Consider the following 19,973-nt stretch of genomic DNA (forward strand, 5'->3'; position numbering starts at 1 on the left):
AGGTCTTTGCACAGAGGTCTGTCGTTACTGGCAGAAGTGTATCTGGATACTTAGCTGTCTAGATGTGGTTAACATTCCATATGGTTAGGTTAGTTAGGCAAAGCTGACAGTTTATACAAAGGAAGTCAAGGCTTCAGAATATATATGATATATTAACACATAGTAGACTTTGGATAAACATTTGGTGAATGAAAGAATTAATTGCATTGTGACCTAGTTACCCAGCTGGCGTAGAGCTTAGAGCCTAAGTCTCGTAGCTTCTAGCATTTTTTGCTTACCTTATTAATTTTCTAGATTATTCAATAGAGTACATGTGACTACAAGTAACATCTTAAGAATATTTTATTTTTTGCATCTTAAGAATTTTAAAATGGTTTCTCAAATACCGTAAGGGATAGACAAATAGCTAAGTGTGCTGAATCACAGTTTTATATAGAAAAATAAGAGAATCGTATATGTGGAGTTGTGGGAAATTGCTATTTGGTCACTTTTCTGGTGACATGCCATAGGAAATACGTTTTGGTTCATTGAAGAATAGGATTTATGTCAGGCTGTCATATAGGATGCGAAGCATTTCATAAATATTCAGACATGCTTCTTCTAATACGTAAAGGCTCTGGGGCAAGAACTTTATTCCGGGAAAGACAAGACTCCTCTGGTACAGGCTCCTTCCAACAATTTACCTTTTTGAGTTTTTGTCTTTGTTAAAAGTCATGTTGGTTATTGACTGGTACTTCTTATGAAAGAAGGCTGCTAGAACCTTTCAGTGCTCGGTACCTGTTGTTCTCACAGTGTGACCCAAGAGTCCTTACTCTCTTCCAGTGGGTCCACAAGGTCAGAGCTATTTCCCCAGTGATACTAAGACATTGCCTGCCTTTTTCACGGTCATTCTCTGATGAGGATCCTATGGAGTTTCCAGAGGATACATGTGATCTCACAACAGATTGAAAACAGAAACAGATTTGAGACTCCAGGCTTGACAAAGATGGAAAACAACTGCCTCTCTTCTCACTGTATTTTTCATTTTGGAAAAAGAGATGTGATTTTTCATAAGAATCCCGGCATGTAATGGGTTTATTGTTTTATTAACCAATGAATATCTCAACAGGTCAGTAGTCATTTCAAGAGTATTACCTAAATGGAATGATGTAGTATGCAGCCTTTGGGGACCAGCTGTTTTTAGCATAATTCCTTGGAGATTCATCCGATTGTGTATAGCAATCATAATTCATTCTCTTTTTTTATTGCTGAGAATTGTTCGGTAATACAGAGGCACCACGGTTATCCACCCAGCCGGTGAAGGATGCCTGCGTTGTTTCTAGTTGGGGGCCATCACAAATAAAGTTGTACAGGTTTACGTGGGAACATAAGTTTTCATTTCTCTGGAATAAGCGGAACAGTAGCTGCACATTTGTTCTTTAAGAAACCGCCAGACTTGTCCAGAGTGGATGAAGGGTTCCTTAGGTGTCAAAGTCTGACATCCACTGCCGTATAAGAAGGCGGCTTTCAAAGCTGGTATATAACATACACAAGGAGAAAAGTTTCCTGTGTTGATAGCATCAAGTAAGGAAATAACTTCTTAAAATTCTCCAACTTTTGAAGGTGAAAGGAAGTAATTTCTTATTCTTTGTAGTCACAGAGCAGGGTCCAATATGTTGACTGCTTTGCAGTGCCGCGAATAAATGTGCAAGGTTTTCTCCTAGATATTTATATGGTGACAGTACACGTTTCAGGACTCTTAAACATTTCAGGCTCAAGTATGAGCGAGCCTGAGAACAAAATCTTTTTTAGTGCATAATATGGGCCAAGAACAGGGAATACAAGAGATAAAGGAGATGCTATCTTTACCCTCAAAGAGCCGAGACGACAGATAAGCAAGAAGGCAAATGTTGTAATTGCTGAAATGAAGGTATGCGTAAATAGCAGCAAGGTATACGGGAAGGGAGATATGCCCAAGACAAGGAAGGAGGCCGATGGGATTCGACACAGCAAGTAGAGTTAAGTAGGAGTTTGCCAGAAGGACATGTAAGGAGTCTGAGCTTCTTGGCATTGATGAGCCAAAGGAACCTAGGGGTTTCCCATCTCACCATCTGTAGCTCATCGTCTCTTTCCCTGGGCTGGATCTCCTAGGTCAGGGACCCCGAGGACTCCTTCAGTCTGACTTAAAAATAACCTCAAGAGAAACAATTTGAATAATAGACAGTTTTGGAGTTTTCAGATTGACTATGAAAAGCCATAGCCCTTCGAGAGTATCTGTGATGTACGAGGATATACTTGCCTTGTTAACAGGAAGAGCGAGCTCGTCCCTTGTAACTGGAGTTCGGCAGAAAATACTGTCTTCTCGCTCCCTTTCCATTGTACTGGCTATTTTTCAAGATATTATTTAAAACATGTTGTAACTTTCCCAGCCAACTTAGTGGCTTCCATCTCTTTACTTTGCCTGGAATATTAGCTCAACAGATAATGTAGTTTGTGAAGATATGCATTATACTACATTTTATCTTTGTATTATGAAAAATACTTAGGGCTATTATTTATTTAACTTGTATTTTAATATTTCAGCTTGTGCTCATAGACTATCCGAAATCAAAATTCTGTATAAACATGGACATATCCTCCTATAAACATCGATGTGCTTCTGGCCCCTTGAATGTAGCAAGAGTGCGCAAGCACGTGTCACCATGTAGTCACTGAGCATTTCCTGAGTTCCCCCGTGGGGGGTCCAGCTCTTAAGGACCTCACAGGTTAGTGTGAGAAGCAGTCCATAAGGTGGTGGAGTGGACCTGCACACAAAGAAGGAATGAAATCATCTGCCCCGGCTGGGGGTAGAGGGATGGGATCAGGGGTTGGAAAGACCAGATGAGGCTGCCTTTGTCCTTAAAAATTCATACACTCAGGCTTCCATGAAATACCTCTCTTCTTTCTTATAATTACTTGATTTACTTTTGGGTTATTTTGAAGCAAGAAAGAGCCAGATTTATCTTCCATATTTCTTACCAAGTAATTATAAGTTGTTCAGCTTTTTGCAAATCATATAATCTGTCTGAACTTTTGTTTCTTTAATGATAGTAATAATAGCTAATACTTTTATAGCATCCATTATGTGCCAGGCTCTGTTGTATACTCATATACACTCATTTATTCTTTTATGTCAACCCTTTGAAATAGGCACTGTTATTACCCCCATTTTACATCTGAGAAGGAAACAGACACAGAGACATTTAGGAAGGTCACAAAGCTAGTAAGTGGCAGAGTGAAGATCTGAACCCTCGCGGACCAGACTGGCCCGAGTATGTGCTCTTTACTGCTTACGCTATACAGCCTCACAGTTTTTTAATCGGTATTTCTGTGCACATGTCAGCGATCCACACGTGATCATTTTTCACTTCATATTTGCTTCATGGTAACAGAAGTATTTCGGGGGTGGAGAGAATGCTGTTCTTAAATGGGAACATGTTATTTTTCCACATGAAAAAGATTGTGTGATAAATAATCAAAGAACTAAACGTTATTTAGAGCTTTTGAAAATAGCTAAAACATAATCGTCTTAAGAGAAATGCTTTCTTAGTCATTATGTGGGAGGCTAGAATTGCAGTATATTTTCTTGAGGAAGAGAAAAATGAGAGTGAGCACGATCACAGAGGAAGAAGAGCTAAGGAGATGTGAAGTTTCTTGCCAGTTGGGTCAGGAATAAGAGTCTCAGGACATTCCAGAGTAAGATACCCACTCTGTCTGCCTGGCATAAATGATGTTTCTCTCCTGAATCTCACATGCCTGCGCTGACGTTTAAAAAGTTATGATCCCCAGAGGGTGAAAAACCAGCCTGGTGAGTTACAAAATACAGGAAGCACTTGCTCTCTTAATGTTGGTACCGATACGGGTTTAGATCACAGGCCGCCCCTGCTGTTATTTTATTAAGTAATTTTTTTTTTAATATATATTTTTTTTTATTTATTTCTAGGAGACAGAGAGAGAGAGAGAGACAGCGTGAGCAGGGGAGGGTCAGAGAGAGAGGGAGACACAGACTCTGAAATAGGCTCCAGGCTCTGAGCTGGCAGTCAGCACAGAGCCCGACGCGGGGACTCGAACCCACGAACCGCGAGATCATGACCTAAGCGAAAGTCGGACGCTTAACCGACTAAGCCACCCAGGTGCCCCTTATTAAGTAATTTTTAAAACCAGTTTATTGAAGGTCAGCTAGCCCCTCTGAATCCTGTCCCATCCATTCATAATTTATGGGAGTTCTTGTCCACTTGGTTAAAATGTTAATGTCATTTTTCTACCAAATACTCTAAATAAACAAAAGAGAAAGTACATAAACACGACAGGAGGAGAACTTTGTCATTGAAACAGATGTTGGGACCATTAACCTGGCGTCCTGCCCTCTCGTCCTTGTGGGTGGTGGGGACACCCGCGTTTTAGGACCTCCCCACCCCCGCTGTGAGTACGGCGGGCATGCCTCAGATATTTTGATCCGCCCCATCCTCCCTCAAGTGTGCTCTGTGCTCGAAGCCTCTGACCCTCTGCGGACAGGCTCTGGCCCAGTTCTGTCTGCTGACATGCCCCGTCCCAAGTCACTAGTCCATGTTTTCCCCATTTTGAAAGTATTTCCGGCTATAAAGCCAAGCTTGAGTTAGATGCCGTGTAACTCATCCCTCTCTGTATTCGCATACGAGCATCCTGCACCTGGCTTTCGTAGACTGTGTTGAATTTTATTTTATTTTATTTTTTTTAATTTTTTTTAAATGTTTTTATTTATTTCTAGGAGAGAGAGAGACAGTGTGACCAGGGGAGGGTCGGAGAGAGAGGGAGTCACAGACTGAAACAGGCTCCAGGCTCTGAGCTGGCAGTCAGCACAGAGCCCGACGCGGGGCTCGAACCCACGAACCGCGAGATCATGACCTAAGCGAAAGTCGGACACTTAACCGACTAAGCCACCCAGGCGCCCCGACTGTATTGAATTTTAAAAACGAGTTTTCTTAACTGTCCTCTCTCTACCTCTCCTGTCTCCTTGTTCAACATTTGGCGCATACTAGAGGCTGTAAATATTTACAGAAGATGAGTATAGACAGCTGCTGCTTTTGGAGTCGATTTGTAACCCCGGGTGCTGCTGGGGAGGGTGAGGGGAGCACTCCTTACTGGCCGCGGACTGAACGGGAGAAGTTCTTGTGCGAGTCTTAAGGTCGGAGAGGAGACACAAACACACACACACACACACACACACACAAAACGCACGTGCGCACGCACAAGCAAGAACAAATCAAAGTGTAGAATTATAGTCTGTAACACATCTTATCTAATGGAATTACAGTGGGCCTTTTCCTCTAATGGCATAAAATAGGATTGCACTTTATGGAGTTTATCGAGTTTGCACAGATGTTATTTGTATATGCTGTGCAGTTGTATATTTCTGTAATCTGTGAGAGAGAATATTCAAATTATGCATGTTTTGAAATCCGTATTTTCTAAACAGTGGAGGGCAAAGGTCATTTTTTAAACAGGCGCTGAATGATCTTTGAGACTACATTTGAAAGACGTGGTCTTTGCTCTAGCGCTGTAAGTGTGTAAAATCAGAAGCAAAGAGCCGTGGCTGGAACGGCAGATGCAAACGCATCGCATAAAATACCTCAAAGTGCATTATTAGCAGACTGTGTAGATTCATTGGCATTGAGCAGTGAAGTATTGGAGGATTTCAGTCCGTTGAAACAAATGGATTCTTTCTTCTGTCACACCATCCGTGGCATCTTTGCTTTTAATCACAAGTTCCGGATCCCACTAAGAACTGGGCAACGTAAGTCGTTCTTAGCCAGCTGGCAGATGAGTTAATGTAACTGTTGGGGTTTTATGGCTAATCTCTCACCTGATCTAAATTTTGTTTTATTTCTTTCTTTATTTTACTAAAAAGGATGTCAACCAGTATCGATGGTTTTAGCCTATCTTGATTGATATCAACTACTTTTTTGGTTCTGTTTATCCAGAAAATCCTCGGTTTGAGTCAAATGCATCGCCGTCAGTGAAGAAAACCACACCCGACGTGGAAGGCTACCGTATGAAGAGACGGAAACGGCTCTGGTTGGTTCAGGATGGGAACGGCGAGTGACGAGATGGTGTCTGTGGAGCAGACCTCTTCCTCCTCCTTCAACCCCCTGTGTTTCGAGTGCGGCCAGCAGCACTGGACGAGGGAGAACCATCTCTACAATTACCAGAACGAAGTGGATGACGATCTGGTCTGCCATATTTGCCTTCAGCCTCTGTTGCAGCCCCTGGACACCCCCTGTGGACACACGTTCTGCTGCAAGTGCCTCAGAAACTTCTTACAGGAGAAGGATTTCTGTCCCCTGGACCGGAAGAGACTCCACTTCAAGTTGTGTAAGAAGTCTAGTATCCTAGTTCATAAGCTGCTGGACAAGCTGTTAGTGTCCTGTCCGTTTTCTTCGGTGTGCCGGGACGTGGTGCAGCGCTGTGACCTGGAGGCGCACCTTAAAAACAGGTAAGCAGAGCCTGTGGGCGGAAGAGCAGCGAGTCCAGGTTTCGTCAAAGCGTTGCTCAGACAAGCAGAAACTTCATAAAGAGAACCAAGGCATCCGTAAGTACAGGGACAAATCTTTTTTCTTTTTTTTTAATGTTTGTTTATTTTTGAGAGATGGGCGCAAGCAGGGGAGGGGCCAAGAGAGAGGGAGACACAGAATCCGAAGCAGGCTCCAGGCTCTGAGCTGTCAGCACAGAACCCGACACGGGGCTCGAACTCACGAACCGTGAGACCATGACCTGAGCCGAAGTCAGATGCTCAACTGACTGAGCCCCCTGGGCACCCCAGTACAGGGACAAACCAAATACAAGAGAGACAATAAGTAAGTTGGGTGGACAGTATTTTATATTATAGTGTATCAAAAATCTGAATACAAAAGCCAGAGTAACAGAGTTAGAGCCTGCTAACATTTTTGCTGGTATAACATGAGGCTGTTAGGTTCGCATGGACAGCAGGATATAGCGATCGACTTTTTCCAAGGCACTTTGGCGGTTTCTTTCAAAAACTGTGAAAGAAGCTTATTATCCTAAGAAAATAATTCAGAAGAAGGAAAATTTGTATATAAAGATGTGTTCACTGTAGCACTGTGCATAGCTCAGTACATTAGAGGGGTCTAATTATACTCGGGGAAGGGTTAAAGCCACGGAAGTACATCACTTGTATGGGCTGTTAGGCAGACAGTACAAATGGTGATTTTGTTGCATAATGCAAATGAGCATGCATGATTATATTTGCCCAGGCCTTCTAAAGATTCTGTGTTCAAGAACTAGACTGGAAAAGAACTAGGGGTTAGAAACTTTAAAGCATTTAGTGGGATTTCTGTTGTACAAAGAAAGCTTTTTAAAAGGTTAAGTAATTTATGTAGCTGATTGTTTAATGAGTTTTAGAATTTGGCTTTGATAAAAGACTTGATCTTTAAAATTATTTATACTCTGGGGCACCTGGGCGGCTCAGTCTGTTGAATGTCCAACTTTGGCTCGGGTCATGATCTCATGATTTCGTGAGCTTGAGCCCCACATCGAGCTCTGTGCTGACAGCTCGGAGCCTAGAGCCTGCTTCAGATTCTGTGCCTCCCCCTCTCTCTGCCCCTCCCCTGCTCATGCTCTGTCTCTCCCTCTTTCAAAATAATACACATTAAAAATAATTTTAAAAAATAATTTATACCCTTAGGAAGGGTTGAAATACATCTCTTTTGTCTTGTGTGGGATCACATAATATGACAGAAGTAAATGTAGAGATTTCTAGGTTTCAGAGTTAAGCCACCTGTAAAGTGTAGAGCCGTGACTGCTGTGGAAAACTTCACAGTACAACACACGGGGCTTAGAAATAATCATACAGGAATGGTGTGGAACAGCTCAGCTTTATATTCCCACCTCAAATCAGAATTGGAGATTATCTAACCTAATCCCCTCACGTTATAAATCAGGAAACAGAGCCCCAAAGATTTAGAGCCAGTTAACGGTATGGTAAGGCCTAACCTAATATTCTTCTTTGCCACTCGGATACACCATGCCAACTTTACCGCAGGCTGGACCAGGTCCCCTACAACCAGGTGGGAATAAAAGTCTCCTATAGACCTGAGTATGTGGGGTCATTCTGCTCCTGCACCTCAGTGTTGTAAAATAAGGGCACTTATTAGAGATCGTTACGATATGTGGAAAGAACAAGATGTTATTAAAATGTCCGAAACATGAAGACTTGTAGAAGAAGTGTTTAACCTAAGCCGTATGGTCTAGGAAGAGCCAAGAAAAAGTGGAGGGTCGATACAGACTCTTAGAAAGTGCAAGCGGCCTTAGGTTTTTGTGTACCCTCCCCGCGAGCAGGGGTAGAATTGGACCAAAACAGCGGGGACCTTGTGCAAATGGATGCTAAGCTGTTGCAGATGGTATTCTGGGTCGGTTTTACTCATGGCTGAGGTTGAAGGATGTTTTAGGCTTATCTCACTTCTCTGTCGGACTCTACTCTTTTTACAGGCTAGGTTTGTCTTGAGTCTCTTAGGAACATCAGTTATCAGATGTTGAAAGAACTGAACACAGTCTCAGTTTAGTTACTAACTATTTTGAGAGCAGTGAGGGAGACATTGCACAGACTTTTAGGAATATTCACGTAACTGAAGTGCCTACGAGAATTCGGCCTACAAGAATTTGATACGTAGTCGAAATATCGTTAGTATTTTGGATCAAGCATTACATTACGTTGGTGATGTAAAACCTTGGGAATTGTAGACCGTCCTTGTTTGTGAGTTGATAAAGGCTAAGCAGTTACGTCCAGTCGGAAGTTCCATTTTCCAGGTAAACTTGTTAATATTTGAGCTACCCATTTAATCATTTCCAAAACATCTGAGGCCTGTACAGTGAGCGACACGCTGGAAAGGTGAATGATTTGAGAAGGTGAGTGACTTGCTTGATCTAACCAGCTAAGAGTGACTATTATTATCAAAAATAAAAAGATAAAAATTATAAAATGTAATATTTTTTAAGCTTTATTTTTTGAAAGAGAGAGCACGTGCCAGCTAGATAGGGGCAGAGAGAGAAGGAGAGAGAGAATCCAAAGCAGGCTCCAAACTGTCAGCACAGAGCCTAATGTGGGGCTTGACCTCATGAACCATGAGATCATGACCTGAGCCGAGATCAAGAGTCGGACATTTAACCAACTGAGCCACCGTATGTCCCTAAAATATAATTTGTTTTAATAATGTTTGTTTATTTTTAGAGAGAGAGAGAGAGGGAGGGAGAGAATGCAAGCAGGAGAGGGGCAGAGAGAGAGGGAGATGGAGGATCTGAAGTGGGCTTTATGCTGTCAGCACAGAGCCCGTTGCAGAGCCCGAACTCACGAACCACAAGATGGTGACCTGAGCTGAAGCTGGATGCTTAACTGATCGAGACACCCGGGCGCCCCTTAAAATATGATGTTTATATCCCGTTTGAATAGATATGTGTTGCACAGCCCTACCTTCTTCTCATTTCTCAGTCAAAATGTTGAAGTTAAGTAGTCCCTGCAAGCTGATAGCAAGTTGGAATCTAGTGCTCGGTTCTAAATTCTTCTAAGCACAGCCCATGTCTTCCCTCCTCTTTGCATTCCTTTGCCCCAAACTGACACTCAGCTAATGTTTCTTCAGTGAAATTGTTCATCTGTTTTCTGGCTCTCCATTGCTGAGAGACTAACCAGCCCACATACATAAAGCAAGCCTTTGATTCTGCTCATGAATTCTTTGAGGCAGGAATTCAGACACAGCGCAGCGAGGGTGACTTGTCCCTGTTATGTGATATCTGGGCCACAGCTGAGAGGAGCTGAAGGCCAGGGACCGCAGCATTTGGAACTGGAGAATCTTCATTCTCATGTCCGGGACCCTGGCAGAGCTAAATAGGGGTCCAGGCTCGGCGAGGCGAGCCTGCAGGTGGCCTCTCTCCGGCTGGCCTCCGGGATTTTACGTTGGTGCACGGCACTCAGTGTTCCAGTGAAGAATGCAGTACCTGCGAGGCCTTGTATGAACCAGCCTCAAAGCCACATAGCATCCCTTTTGCTGTCACTCTGTTTGAAGCTGTCCACCCTGGGCCTCACTTGTGGCGGGAGGAAGGCAAACGTTTGCGGCTGGGTTTTCAAACCCACACAGACAGGCAAACGAGTGATCCCATGAGTCACAGAATATAATTATGTCACTGTAGCATCTTTGCACACAGTCTCACTCATTTGATAGCAATTGACAGGTTTCATTAAAATTCATAGAATTTCAGCATCAGCAGCAGTGATTCGTTGTATTAAAGCTACATGACTATCATATGCCTTTGTAAGCTTTTTAGGATTTGGAAATCTCTCTCCCTTTTTTTAAAATTAATTATTTTTGAGAGAGAAAGAGAAAGAGCACGGGGAGGGACAGATAGAGAGAGAACCCCAAGTAATCTCTGCACTGTCAGCACAGAGCCTGATGTGGGGCTCAAACTCATGAACCGTGAGATCGTGACCGGAGCCAAAACCAAGAGTCAGACGTTTACCTGACCGAGCCACCCAGGCGCTCCAGGATTTGGAAATCTCTTAATTATTAAAAGAAATATGGTATTCAGAGTAGTTTGCATAAATCTGGTAATTTTGAGTTTAAAATTATCTTCCCTGTCTGAATAAAATTCTGCTCTTAAGAAATCTGCCTCAATTTGAGAACAGCTGATACATTCTTCTACTGCAAAAAGTAGATATTTATGAAAGGTGAATTTGTTCTTAACTACAATTATTAGTTATTAACTGATTACATATTAATAAGCCATGAAGAATTTTTAAAGACATGGGGTCGTGCTCATCTTTGGAGAAATAAAGGTCGTAAGAATGTTCTCCATTAAGTATATAACGTTTTTGTAATTACTTTGTGCAATTCTGCCTGGCGATATCAACCACGAAACCTTACCTCTCTCCTCCTCTACCCCTCTTCCCTGCCTCACCCCCAATAATTTAGCACTTAAACCTGATGGTAATTGTACATGTTCATATTTTTGTTGTTAAATTGAGGATTTGTGTCCTCCTTTATGGCAAAGTCCCGAACCCTTCTTTCCCTCTTAAAACTTACAGTTTAATGTTATTCTAAAAAGTTACTACAATAAAGAGAAAATGTTTAAAGAAGTCTTTTCTCCCATGCCAAGAACTTTTCTAGCTCACCAAATGGTTTCACAGCCTTTAGGGGTACAGGTAGGCTGAGGCAAGGTTGCTCTGTGAAGTTCACAGTTTAGCTTGGAGGGAAGTTCGTGTTTGGCACATTCTTACCTGCATTCTTTTCTTATGTGTAATACAAAAAGCAGATATATATTTGCAAATCATATACCTGACAAGATTATCTGGAATATAGAAAGAATTTTTACAACTCAACAAAAAGGCAAGGAATCCACAATCTTAAGAGGGCAAATAATTTGAATAGCTATTTTTCCCAAGAATATTTAAATGGCCAGTGAGCACATGAATAAGCGCTCAACATCATCAGTCCATTCCTATAGTGGATTGTCTTTTTATAAGTTGTAAGCATATATACATTATGTATACACGCACATATATACATAAATGTGTATACATATATGTGTATATGTGTATATATGTGTGTATACACACACAGATATGTGTATATGTTTGTATACATGTGTATATTTATATTCTGTATATAGTTTTTGTTCTGTATACTAGACCCTTATTAAATACGTGATTTGCAGGTGTTTTGTCTCGCTGTTTGTCCCTTCACTTTCCTGTGCCCTTTGAAGGAGAAGCAGGTTTAATCTTTATGAAGTCCAGTTTCTCTGTGTTTTATTTGCTTATGCTTTTGGTATCATAGCCAGGAAATCACTGCCTAATCCAGGGTCACAAAGATTTACACCTGTTTTCTTCTAAGACTTTTCTGATAGTCTTTGATCCATTTTTAATTAATTGTGATTGGAGAACATGGTGTGTATAATTCAATCCTTATTTAAATTTATATTGAGGCTTTTGGGGCACCTGGGGGGCTCAGTCGGTTAAGCGTCCTACTTCGGCTCAGGTCATGATCTCACGGTTTATGGGTTTGAGCCCCACGTCAGGCTCTGTGCTGACAGCTAGCTCAGAGCCTGGAGCCTGCTTCGGATTCTGTGTCTCCTCTCTCTGACCCTTTCCTGCTCATGCTGTCTCTCTCCCTCTCTCAGAAAAAAAAAAAAAAAAAAAAAATTAAAAAATAAAATAAATTATATTGAGGCTTCTTTATTTTTTCTTTTTGCAAGCATTCATTTAATCACGAAACAGATGGATGCATCGGTATCAAGGAAAAGAGCATATCAAAACCTTTTCACTTTCATTAAAGGTTTTGACAATGAGAGCTTTATAAAATGTCATTAAAGTCGATTTGCTACTTCTTAGGAGGAGACATACACCATTTATAGCAACCATTTTAATGTGTAAAATCATTCTGAATTCTTTCTATAAAAATATTTGGCTAAGCTATGAAACATCTTTGGAACAAAATTGACAATGTAACTTAAGTAACATTTCAGAAGTGTCTCCTGGAAAAAATGGGAATATTTCCTTTTGCCAGATAAACTCAGAACCGCTTAGGGAGGAAGGGGCCTGCAAGGGGAAAGGGAGCTTTGTCAATGAGACAAAGCTAAAAAGGAACATCATGTTACTAGAAAACACAGCTGTAACGTGGACTTCCTCCGTGTGACCGACAGCCACTTAACGGCAATGGCTTATTATACATAAGAAAAAAAATAGAACACGTTCTTCAGAAGGAAATGACGTTAGAAGATAGTTCTTGAACATAAACCTCTTAGCAAAGTCTTAAATAGCTTCCAAGAGCCTCATCACAGAAAGGGTGGATATGATTGATCTGATGTTAAAGGACCCCTTTATATAATACCTTCCTTCAATAGAAACACGCTTCAAACACTGATTCTCTTAATCAAACGCTCCTTCACTACCACACTCAGCTACCAGCGCCGTTTGGATGCAGAGGTTTCACTGCTGCCCATCTGGCCAAGCCACAGTGGGGACTGATTTGGAGACTTAGTGGACACTCGCGCCACCAGGCCCCCACGGTTGCTGCTGCTTCTGCACAGCGCTCGTGGGACCCGCCTGGGTTTTTCCCTTCCAGCTGACGGACTGCGCATTTGTTACGTTTTCCTGGTGGCCTCCAAAGCATTACACTTGGATTTAGGTTTCTTCTCTCTTTTTTCTTTTACTTCTTTAACTTTACCTTTCCCATCGAGAAGTCTACATCATACCTTCCCTGTCCCTGACATCAGAGGCATCCTCAGACTCTCCGCCAGTTGGAGGGTCCACTTCAGGGTCCTTAGCACCTACCACAGTCCTCCTCCTCCTCCCCAGAGCACCTGAGAATTCTCTTCCTCCTCTTCCCTGGAGCACCCGAGAATCCTCCTCCTCCCCGGAGCACCCGAGAATCCTCCTCTTCCCCGGAGCACCCGAGAATCCTCCTCTTCCCCGGAGCACCCGAGAATCCTCCTCTTCCCCGGAGCACCCGAGAATCCTCCTCCTCCTCCCCGGAGCACCCGAGAATCCTCCTCCTCCTGTCATCTTGCCCAAATCCAGACAATCAGCGCTACGCTGTGGTGGGAGATATGGGGAGACCTCGCTGTTGCCATGTTTTTCTTTGGTTTTATCTTGAGCGCCCTCCGCGATTAGAGATCCTCCTCTGGCAGGGCGAGTGTGACCCCAGGCTCTCCGGCCGAGCTTGTCCTCCGAAGCCGGCCCAGTCCAGGGGTTTCCTTTTGTAGCGGGCTGTCTTCTTTCCGGAGCCCCTTCACTCTAAGGTTTTGGCGTTCCTAGTTCTGACGTCTTTGGTGGTGTTCTTCTTACTTAAAGGTGCAGTTGCAGAATCAAAATTGCCCCTGCAGCCAGAGTCCTCATACTGTGAGGAACTGGCTGGTTTCTTACGCTGCACAGACCACACCTTGGCCTCTTTCAAGGCTGAACGTTGGCAGCTTTGAGGTTCTTGCTGCTGGCAGGGAGGTGTCCGTTCCCTCCCCAGACCAGACACCGGAGCTCTCAGCGCCCTGCCGTCAGCCCTGCAGAGCTTTCCAGCCATCCTGGTTGTGTTCAGGTCTCCTGTTCTCTGTACTAGCCGCCTGCTGCACTGACTCACCTGCTGGAATAATCCAGGTTCCGCCCCCTGAGGCCAAGTGTGGTTTGTGAAACGCATCAGTGTCTGTGCTTTTTCTTTGCTTTTTAAAGTTCACTGAGGTCTTTCTCATTCTAATGTTCTCCGCCTGTGTTTCTGGATGCCGCTTTGTAGAGCAGCCTCACTCTGTGTTTTCCTAAGGCCTGGAAAAAGAACTCCATGAGAATGAATTCGGCCTGATCCCGTGGAAAGAGCAAGTGTGCTTGGCGTCAGATCTGAGTGTGTTTGGATTTGGGCCCTGCAGTTCGGTAGCTGCGTGACGTTGCCTTCATTAAGTGTCAAGTTTCCCATCTGTAAAATGGGGATGACAGGATGGTTTGAAACCCAGTGAAATATGGCATGTTAGGTCTTTCCATTTGTTAGACAGTCAACAGATGATTCTTTCCTTCTTTTTCAGTTCCAAGTGTTTACAGACGTGAGGGGGTACGGCTCTGAGCACTCTGTGGTCATGAGCTTTTTCCCAAGTCTGCTCTGATCTACTCAGTCCCCAACAGCCTTTTCTTAAAAAAATAGTTCTATTGAGGTATATTTCACCTACCATAAAACCCACCTATTTTTAAGATGTGCGAGCAGGTGGTGTTTAGCATATTTGCAGAAGTGGGCAGCCATCCTCACCCTCTCTTTTTTAGAGCATTTTCAGAAAGAAAGCCTGGACCCTTTGGCAGCAGCCATGCTCTGTTCCCAGGGCACAGGGTGTGAATGGTCCCCTTTCCCCTCAAGCCCTGTGAGTCGTGTGCAGTTCGCGGTGTGAACAGAAATGCCGAACTGTAGTCTGGGCTTCTCTATCCCATCACCACGACCTTCTAGTCGCCAAATCAAACTGGCAACTTCTGGTGCTTATGTGACCGGCCTTCTTTGTGGCATTTGCTCTGTCGGTCACCCTTTCTTTGTTGACGCTCTTGCCTCCCTCGTTTAGAGTCCTTCTCTCATGTTCTCCCCCAGGCTAGTCCCCTGGGAACCGCCGTCCAGTGCTGCCATATTCCTGCGTGAGATCATGTTCAATACCTTTATTTTGTTCCTCTTATTTGTCAGTAATTCACTGACCCCCTGGGATGGAAGAATTCCTGTGTCTTTACCTCTTGAACAACTTCAGTTTTCCCTATTTAAATGTATTACTGCATAAGATAAGAGAGGCATTATAGTTACTTAGTTTTTTTTTTCTAATTTTTTAAAATGTCTTTATTTTGAGAGACAGAGAGCGAGCGGGGGTGGGTCAGAGAGAGGGGGAGACACAGAATCGGAAGCAGCTCCAGGCTCTGAGCTGTCAGCACAGAGCCCGATGCGGGGCTTAAACCCACGGACCGTGAGATCATGTCCTGAGCCGAAGTCGGAGGCTTACTGACTGAGCCCCCCAGGCGCCCAGTTACTTAGTGTGTAGGAGCTCACAGTCGTCAGCGAGGCCCTTTCCCAGCCGTGCACGTTCTGCTCGTGTTCCCATCCCGCTTCCTGTGCCTCGTCCGTTTCCCCATGGAAGACTGGCTGTCGCCCCTGTAGACAGCAACGCGGGACACGTATTCGGGGGATTCGATCTGTACCTGTAGTTTTGTTGTGGTCTCAGTTTCTTTCTTGGATGAAATATTTTTAAAATCCATTTCTCACCAAATTTGCTTACTTGACAGAAATCATTTTTCTCGGTGATAGAATTTTCCAAACGTCGTCAGGCCCTTGCAGGTACGTTTCCTGGAGTGCTGCACCACCATGCAGGAAGGAGACTCACTTGTCCCCTTTCTTTTTTTCTTTTTTTTTTTTTAAACATTTATTCATTTTTGAGAAACAGAGACAGAGCACAAGTAGGGGAAGGGCAGAGAGAGACGGAGACACAAAATCAGAAGCAGGTTCCAGACTCCGAGCTGTTGGCACGGAGCCCGACATGGGGCTTGAACCCACGAACCGTGAGATCATGATCTGAGCCGAAGTCGGACGCCCAACCGACTGAGCCCCCAGGCGCCCCAGTTGTCCCCTTTCTTAACAGAGGTGGAGAGAAAGCAAGTAACGAGAGAAAGTTGAAGAGAGAAATTCCAGAAAGATCCTTTCCAAAAACTTGGAAATCCATGACTTCTCTTCCGTTTGTGAGGGAAAATTTGTTACTTTTATAGCCAAGAGCTAGGTTTCAGTTTTAATGGAATTTAACCCAATATTGAAGTTTTATTGAAATTTTAGATTTTTAACAATATTGTCACTGAGTGATGTCTGCAGCCCTAGCTGTAAGACCGTCACCCACCATATGCAACCTCAGCAGTGTCCGTAGAGCCGTGTCAGGGTCCTGGGGCATGTGTCTGGCTCTTCTTCCTTAACCCCCTCTTCTTCCTCCTGCTCTCCAGACTGGGCATTATTAGTCACTTTGTCCAGTCAGGACATCACATGCACAAGAACTCACATTCTAGGGGTGCCCGGGTGGCTCAGTCAGCTAAGCGGCTGACTTTGGCTTAGGTCGTGATCTCGCAGTTCATGGATTCAAGCCCCACGTCGGTCTCTGTCCTGACAGCTCAGAGCCTGGAGCCTGCTTCAGATTCTGTGTCTCCTTCTCTCTCTGCCCCTCCCCTGCTTGCATGCTGTCTCTGTCTCAAAAATCAAAAAATGTTTTAAAAAATTAAGAAAAAGAGAGAACTGGCAGTCTAATGTCTGTATACAAAGACCATATTTACATGTTTAAACAAGCATCTGTCTGCCCTTTTTATTTGCTTCCATGAGTAAAAACAAGCAAGCTAACAGTTCTTATTTCTTGGTATTTGTGCAAGTTTCCCAAGTGCTTGGAGTATATTCTTCAGCTGACTTAGAATACCTATATATGTATAAAAAACCAGGAGATGTGCCTTTATCTCCTTACACGTCTGTCAAAAGTTGCTGGGCCTTTGCTGTGCTTTCCGGCAAGTGGCAGAGCCTCAGATGTATTGCTGCTCACTCATAAACGAGCGTGTAATGTCGGCTGTGAGAGCGGAGAGGCAGGGTGCCACTCAGGGTCCAAGTGGGGACAGAAGGGCACACCGTGGAAGAAGATTGTTCTTTCTACTCTGCGGTTAAACCATTTTGAGCTGTAGGAACGGGAAGTCCGTGATCAAAATTTCAGAGTAATTGAATTCAGAGTGTGGCGTCAACGATATCAGAGTATATTTTTCTGGTCCCAGAGTACATACCTGAATACAGTTTTTTTACTGAGGTGTTCTTTGAGATACACCCAAAACCACGGTTTGTGCCAGTGCCTTCTTTTAAATTTGCTCTGTAGAGTGGTAAGAACTTGGTTTGAGTGGAGGTTGAAGCCCAAATCACACACTGCTTGTGGATTACCTCTAAGTAAGTTTCGCAGAGAAGCCACTGCTGTTCTGTTGCTGTGGCTTGAGCCGTTAATCGCTTTTCCCCCTTTCAAATCGTCTGGAAACCACCTGGCGCTCTCTCTACAGGTGTCCTGGAGCTTCTCATCGGAGACTTGCCCTGGAGACGAGGAAAACCGGTAAAACGCAGACAGAGGCTGAGAATGAGAATGGACCCGCTAGAATAGACCCTCCAGGTACTTTCTCCCCTGAGACGGACTGTCCAGGGTCGGGCACGGCGCCCGCTGAGCGGAACGTGACACCGGCGTCCCTTCCCGCGTGGACAGAGGAACCTGGCCTGGACAACCCCGCCTTCGAGGAAAATGCAGCTGCTGACAGTATGCGCTGTTCACCTTCCCTTTGTTTTTTGTCTCTTTTCAAATCACACCTGTCCTTCCCTCCCACTCTTCCCTGTTACTTACGCGACAGGTAGTGTTTTCCCCCTTCAGAGAATAATTTTATTGGGGTACAATCCACATACCACATACTCACCCTTCAAGTGTCCAATTCGGACAGTTTGCAGTTCAGAAGCAGAATGGGAAGCCCACCCAAAAGACGTTGTCCTTCCCCGCCCCTCTTCTGCTGGAACCGAGTCACCGGTCGTTACTGTGCTTCTTACCGGTAGTCTGTGGGTTTTAAAGTCTGTCACCTCTTGACTAAGAAATCCACAGCATCGAGAACAACAGAAATAACACCTCAGCTTAAGTGCTTATTCTGCGCCCAGCACCATGCCAAGCACGTTATGCAGATTAACTGATTAACTGTACCATTATTAGGAGATTGGTTTTTTTAATGGTGAGGAAGGAGCCTGAGTCTTGAGAGATGAGTGGGTCCAAGCCCGAGAGCCACACAATGTCCGGGTACGCATGTGCCCCAGAGGCCGGGCTTCTCGCTCCTGCTGTCCTCGGGTGGCAGCCCCTGGTCTGTCACACAGCCCAGCAGGAAATACACAGGAAGCCTGTAGGCCCACATCTCAGGCATATATTGATGGTTGGCCCTGTGTCTTTACTTCTAAGTAGGATTTTCTTTTATGAAAAATTTGAAGTTTGCTACAAATTCAGATTTTCCCTGACACGGTTATGACACATTTTGTCTCTTAATACTCAGGTCAGAACCCTCCCCTTCTCAGAGCTTGACGTGATTACTGTTTTTTTTAAAAAATATGTGCTGCCTCGCATTGTTTACAGTTTCATGGTTCAGACTTTCTCTGAACAATTATTAGAAGACGACAGTGTCTCTATATTTCTTTTTTTTCTTAATATTTTTATTTACTTTGGAGAGAGAAAGAGCGAGAGACAGAGCATGAGAGTGGGGAGGAGCAGAGAGAGAGGGAGACACAGAGTCCAAAGCAGGCTCTGGGCTCTGACCTGGCAGCATAGAGCCCGACACGGGGCTGGAACTCATGAAGTGTGGGATCATGACCTGAGCTGAAGTCAGAGCCACCCTGGCGCCCCTTGTCTGTATATTTCTTTATCAGATCGCCGTGTTGTCCCTAGTGATCTGATACGTAATAGTTATATGTTGATTATTTACTGATCACCTTCCGAAGCGGAAGCATTTTGATCATCTTAACCTGTAGATGTTTTTGATCCTTCTCTTCTTCTTACCCAATGATACTGCCTTGTTATTAATCATCTATTAATAGTATAAGGTGATCGCTTACAGTAGATGATAACTTTACCAGAAGAAAATTCCAAATATAAAACGTTTTTCTTTCCGTCTATTTTTCTCTTTCTCGTTTTTAACTTGGCAGCTACCCAACAGCCACTTAGTTTACCAGAAGGCGAAATTACCACGATTGAAATTCACCGGTCTAATCCTTATATTCAGTTAGGAATTAGCATTGTGGGCGGCAATGAAACCCCACTGATTAACATTGTTATCCAGGAAGTCTACCGGGATGGAATAATAGCGAGAGACGGAAGACTCCTTGCTGGAGACCAGATTCTTCAGGTATCTGTCTTCATTATTTTGTGAACCTGTATCTTTTTGCTCTTACTCGTAAACTTTAAACGTAGAAAACTGTGGTACTGTGGGACGGGCAGTCTGTGAAGGTAAGCTTTCCTGCTTTTCTGTGCACATCAGATCAGTTTGTCGGTCATTTTTCCTATTTCCTCGCACACATGGAATTTTTTTTTTTCCTCCCGGTCTTAAATTTGACCCCGCGTGTGACCCAGTGCTTGTCCTCTTTGGGCCAGTCCCGGCTCGGACTCCGTGCTGGGCTGTTGCAGGGCCAGCGTCACTGCTGACTTTCTCCCGCCCCATCGGCTTTATCCCTGGCCCCGTACACCGCCCGTCGGTTACCTTCCTCGTCTCATTTATCCTTCTCGACACTGACTAGTGTAATCTGGGGAAGACAGACCATGCGGCACTAGCTACTTAGAATTTACACCGTGGAACTTGAGGTAGAAATCAGAAAGGGCCGTCTCGCGTTGGCTCCCAGATGCGCCTTCCTCCTCCACCAACAACCCGACTCTATGCTAGACCTTGATGCTACCTT

The 19,973-nt window shown here is 44.1% G+C and overlaps 1 protein-coding gene across 1 annotated transcript in view; it reads left to right on the forward strand.

Annotated features, from left to right (window-relative positions):
* The window catches only part of LNX2 (ligand of numb-protein X 2), a 76,762-nt gene that overhangs the window by 31,866 nt on the left and 24,923 nt on the right, over window positions 1-19,973 (forward strand). Inside the window, exons 2-4 of the mRNA XM_039255558.1 lie at window positions 5,979-6,490; window positions 17,564-17,811; window positions 19,227-19,426. Coding sequence (XP_039111489.1) covers window positions 6,084-6,490; window positions 17,564-17,811; window positions 19,227-19,426 — 855 coding nt within the window. The 5' untranslated portion in view covers window positions 5,979-6,083. The remainder of the gene's footprint in view (window positions 1-5,978; window positions 6,491-17,563; window positions 17,812-19,226; window positions 19,427-19,973) is intronic.

This window comes from Hyaena hyaena, unplaced genomic scaffold, assembly GCF_003009895.1.
Source record: "Hyaena hyaena isolate Hyena2069 unplaced genomic scaffold, ASM300989v1 scaffold_11, whole genome shotgun sequence".
In the NCBI taxonomy this organism is placed as follows: Eukaryota; Metazoa; Chordata; class Mammalia; order Carnivora; family Hyaenidae; genus Hyaena; species Hyaena hyaena.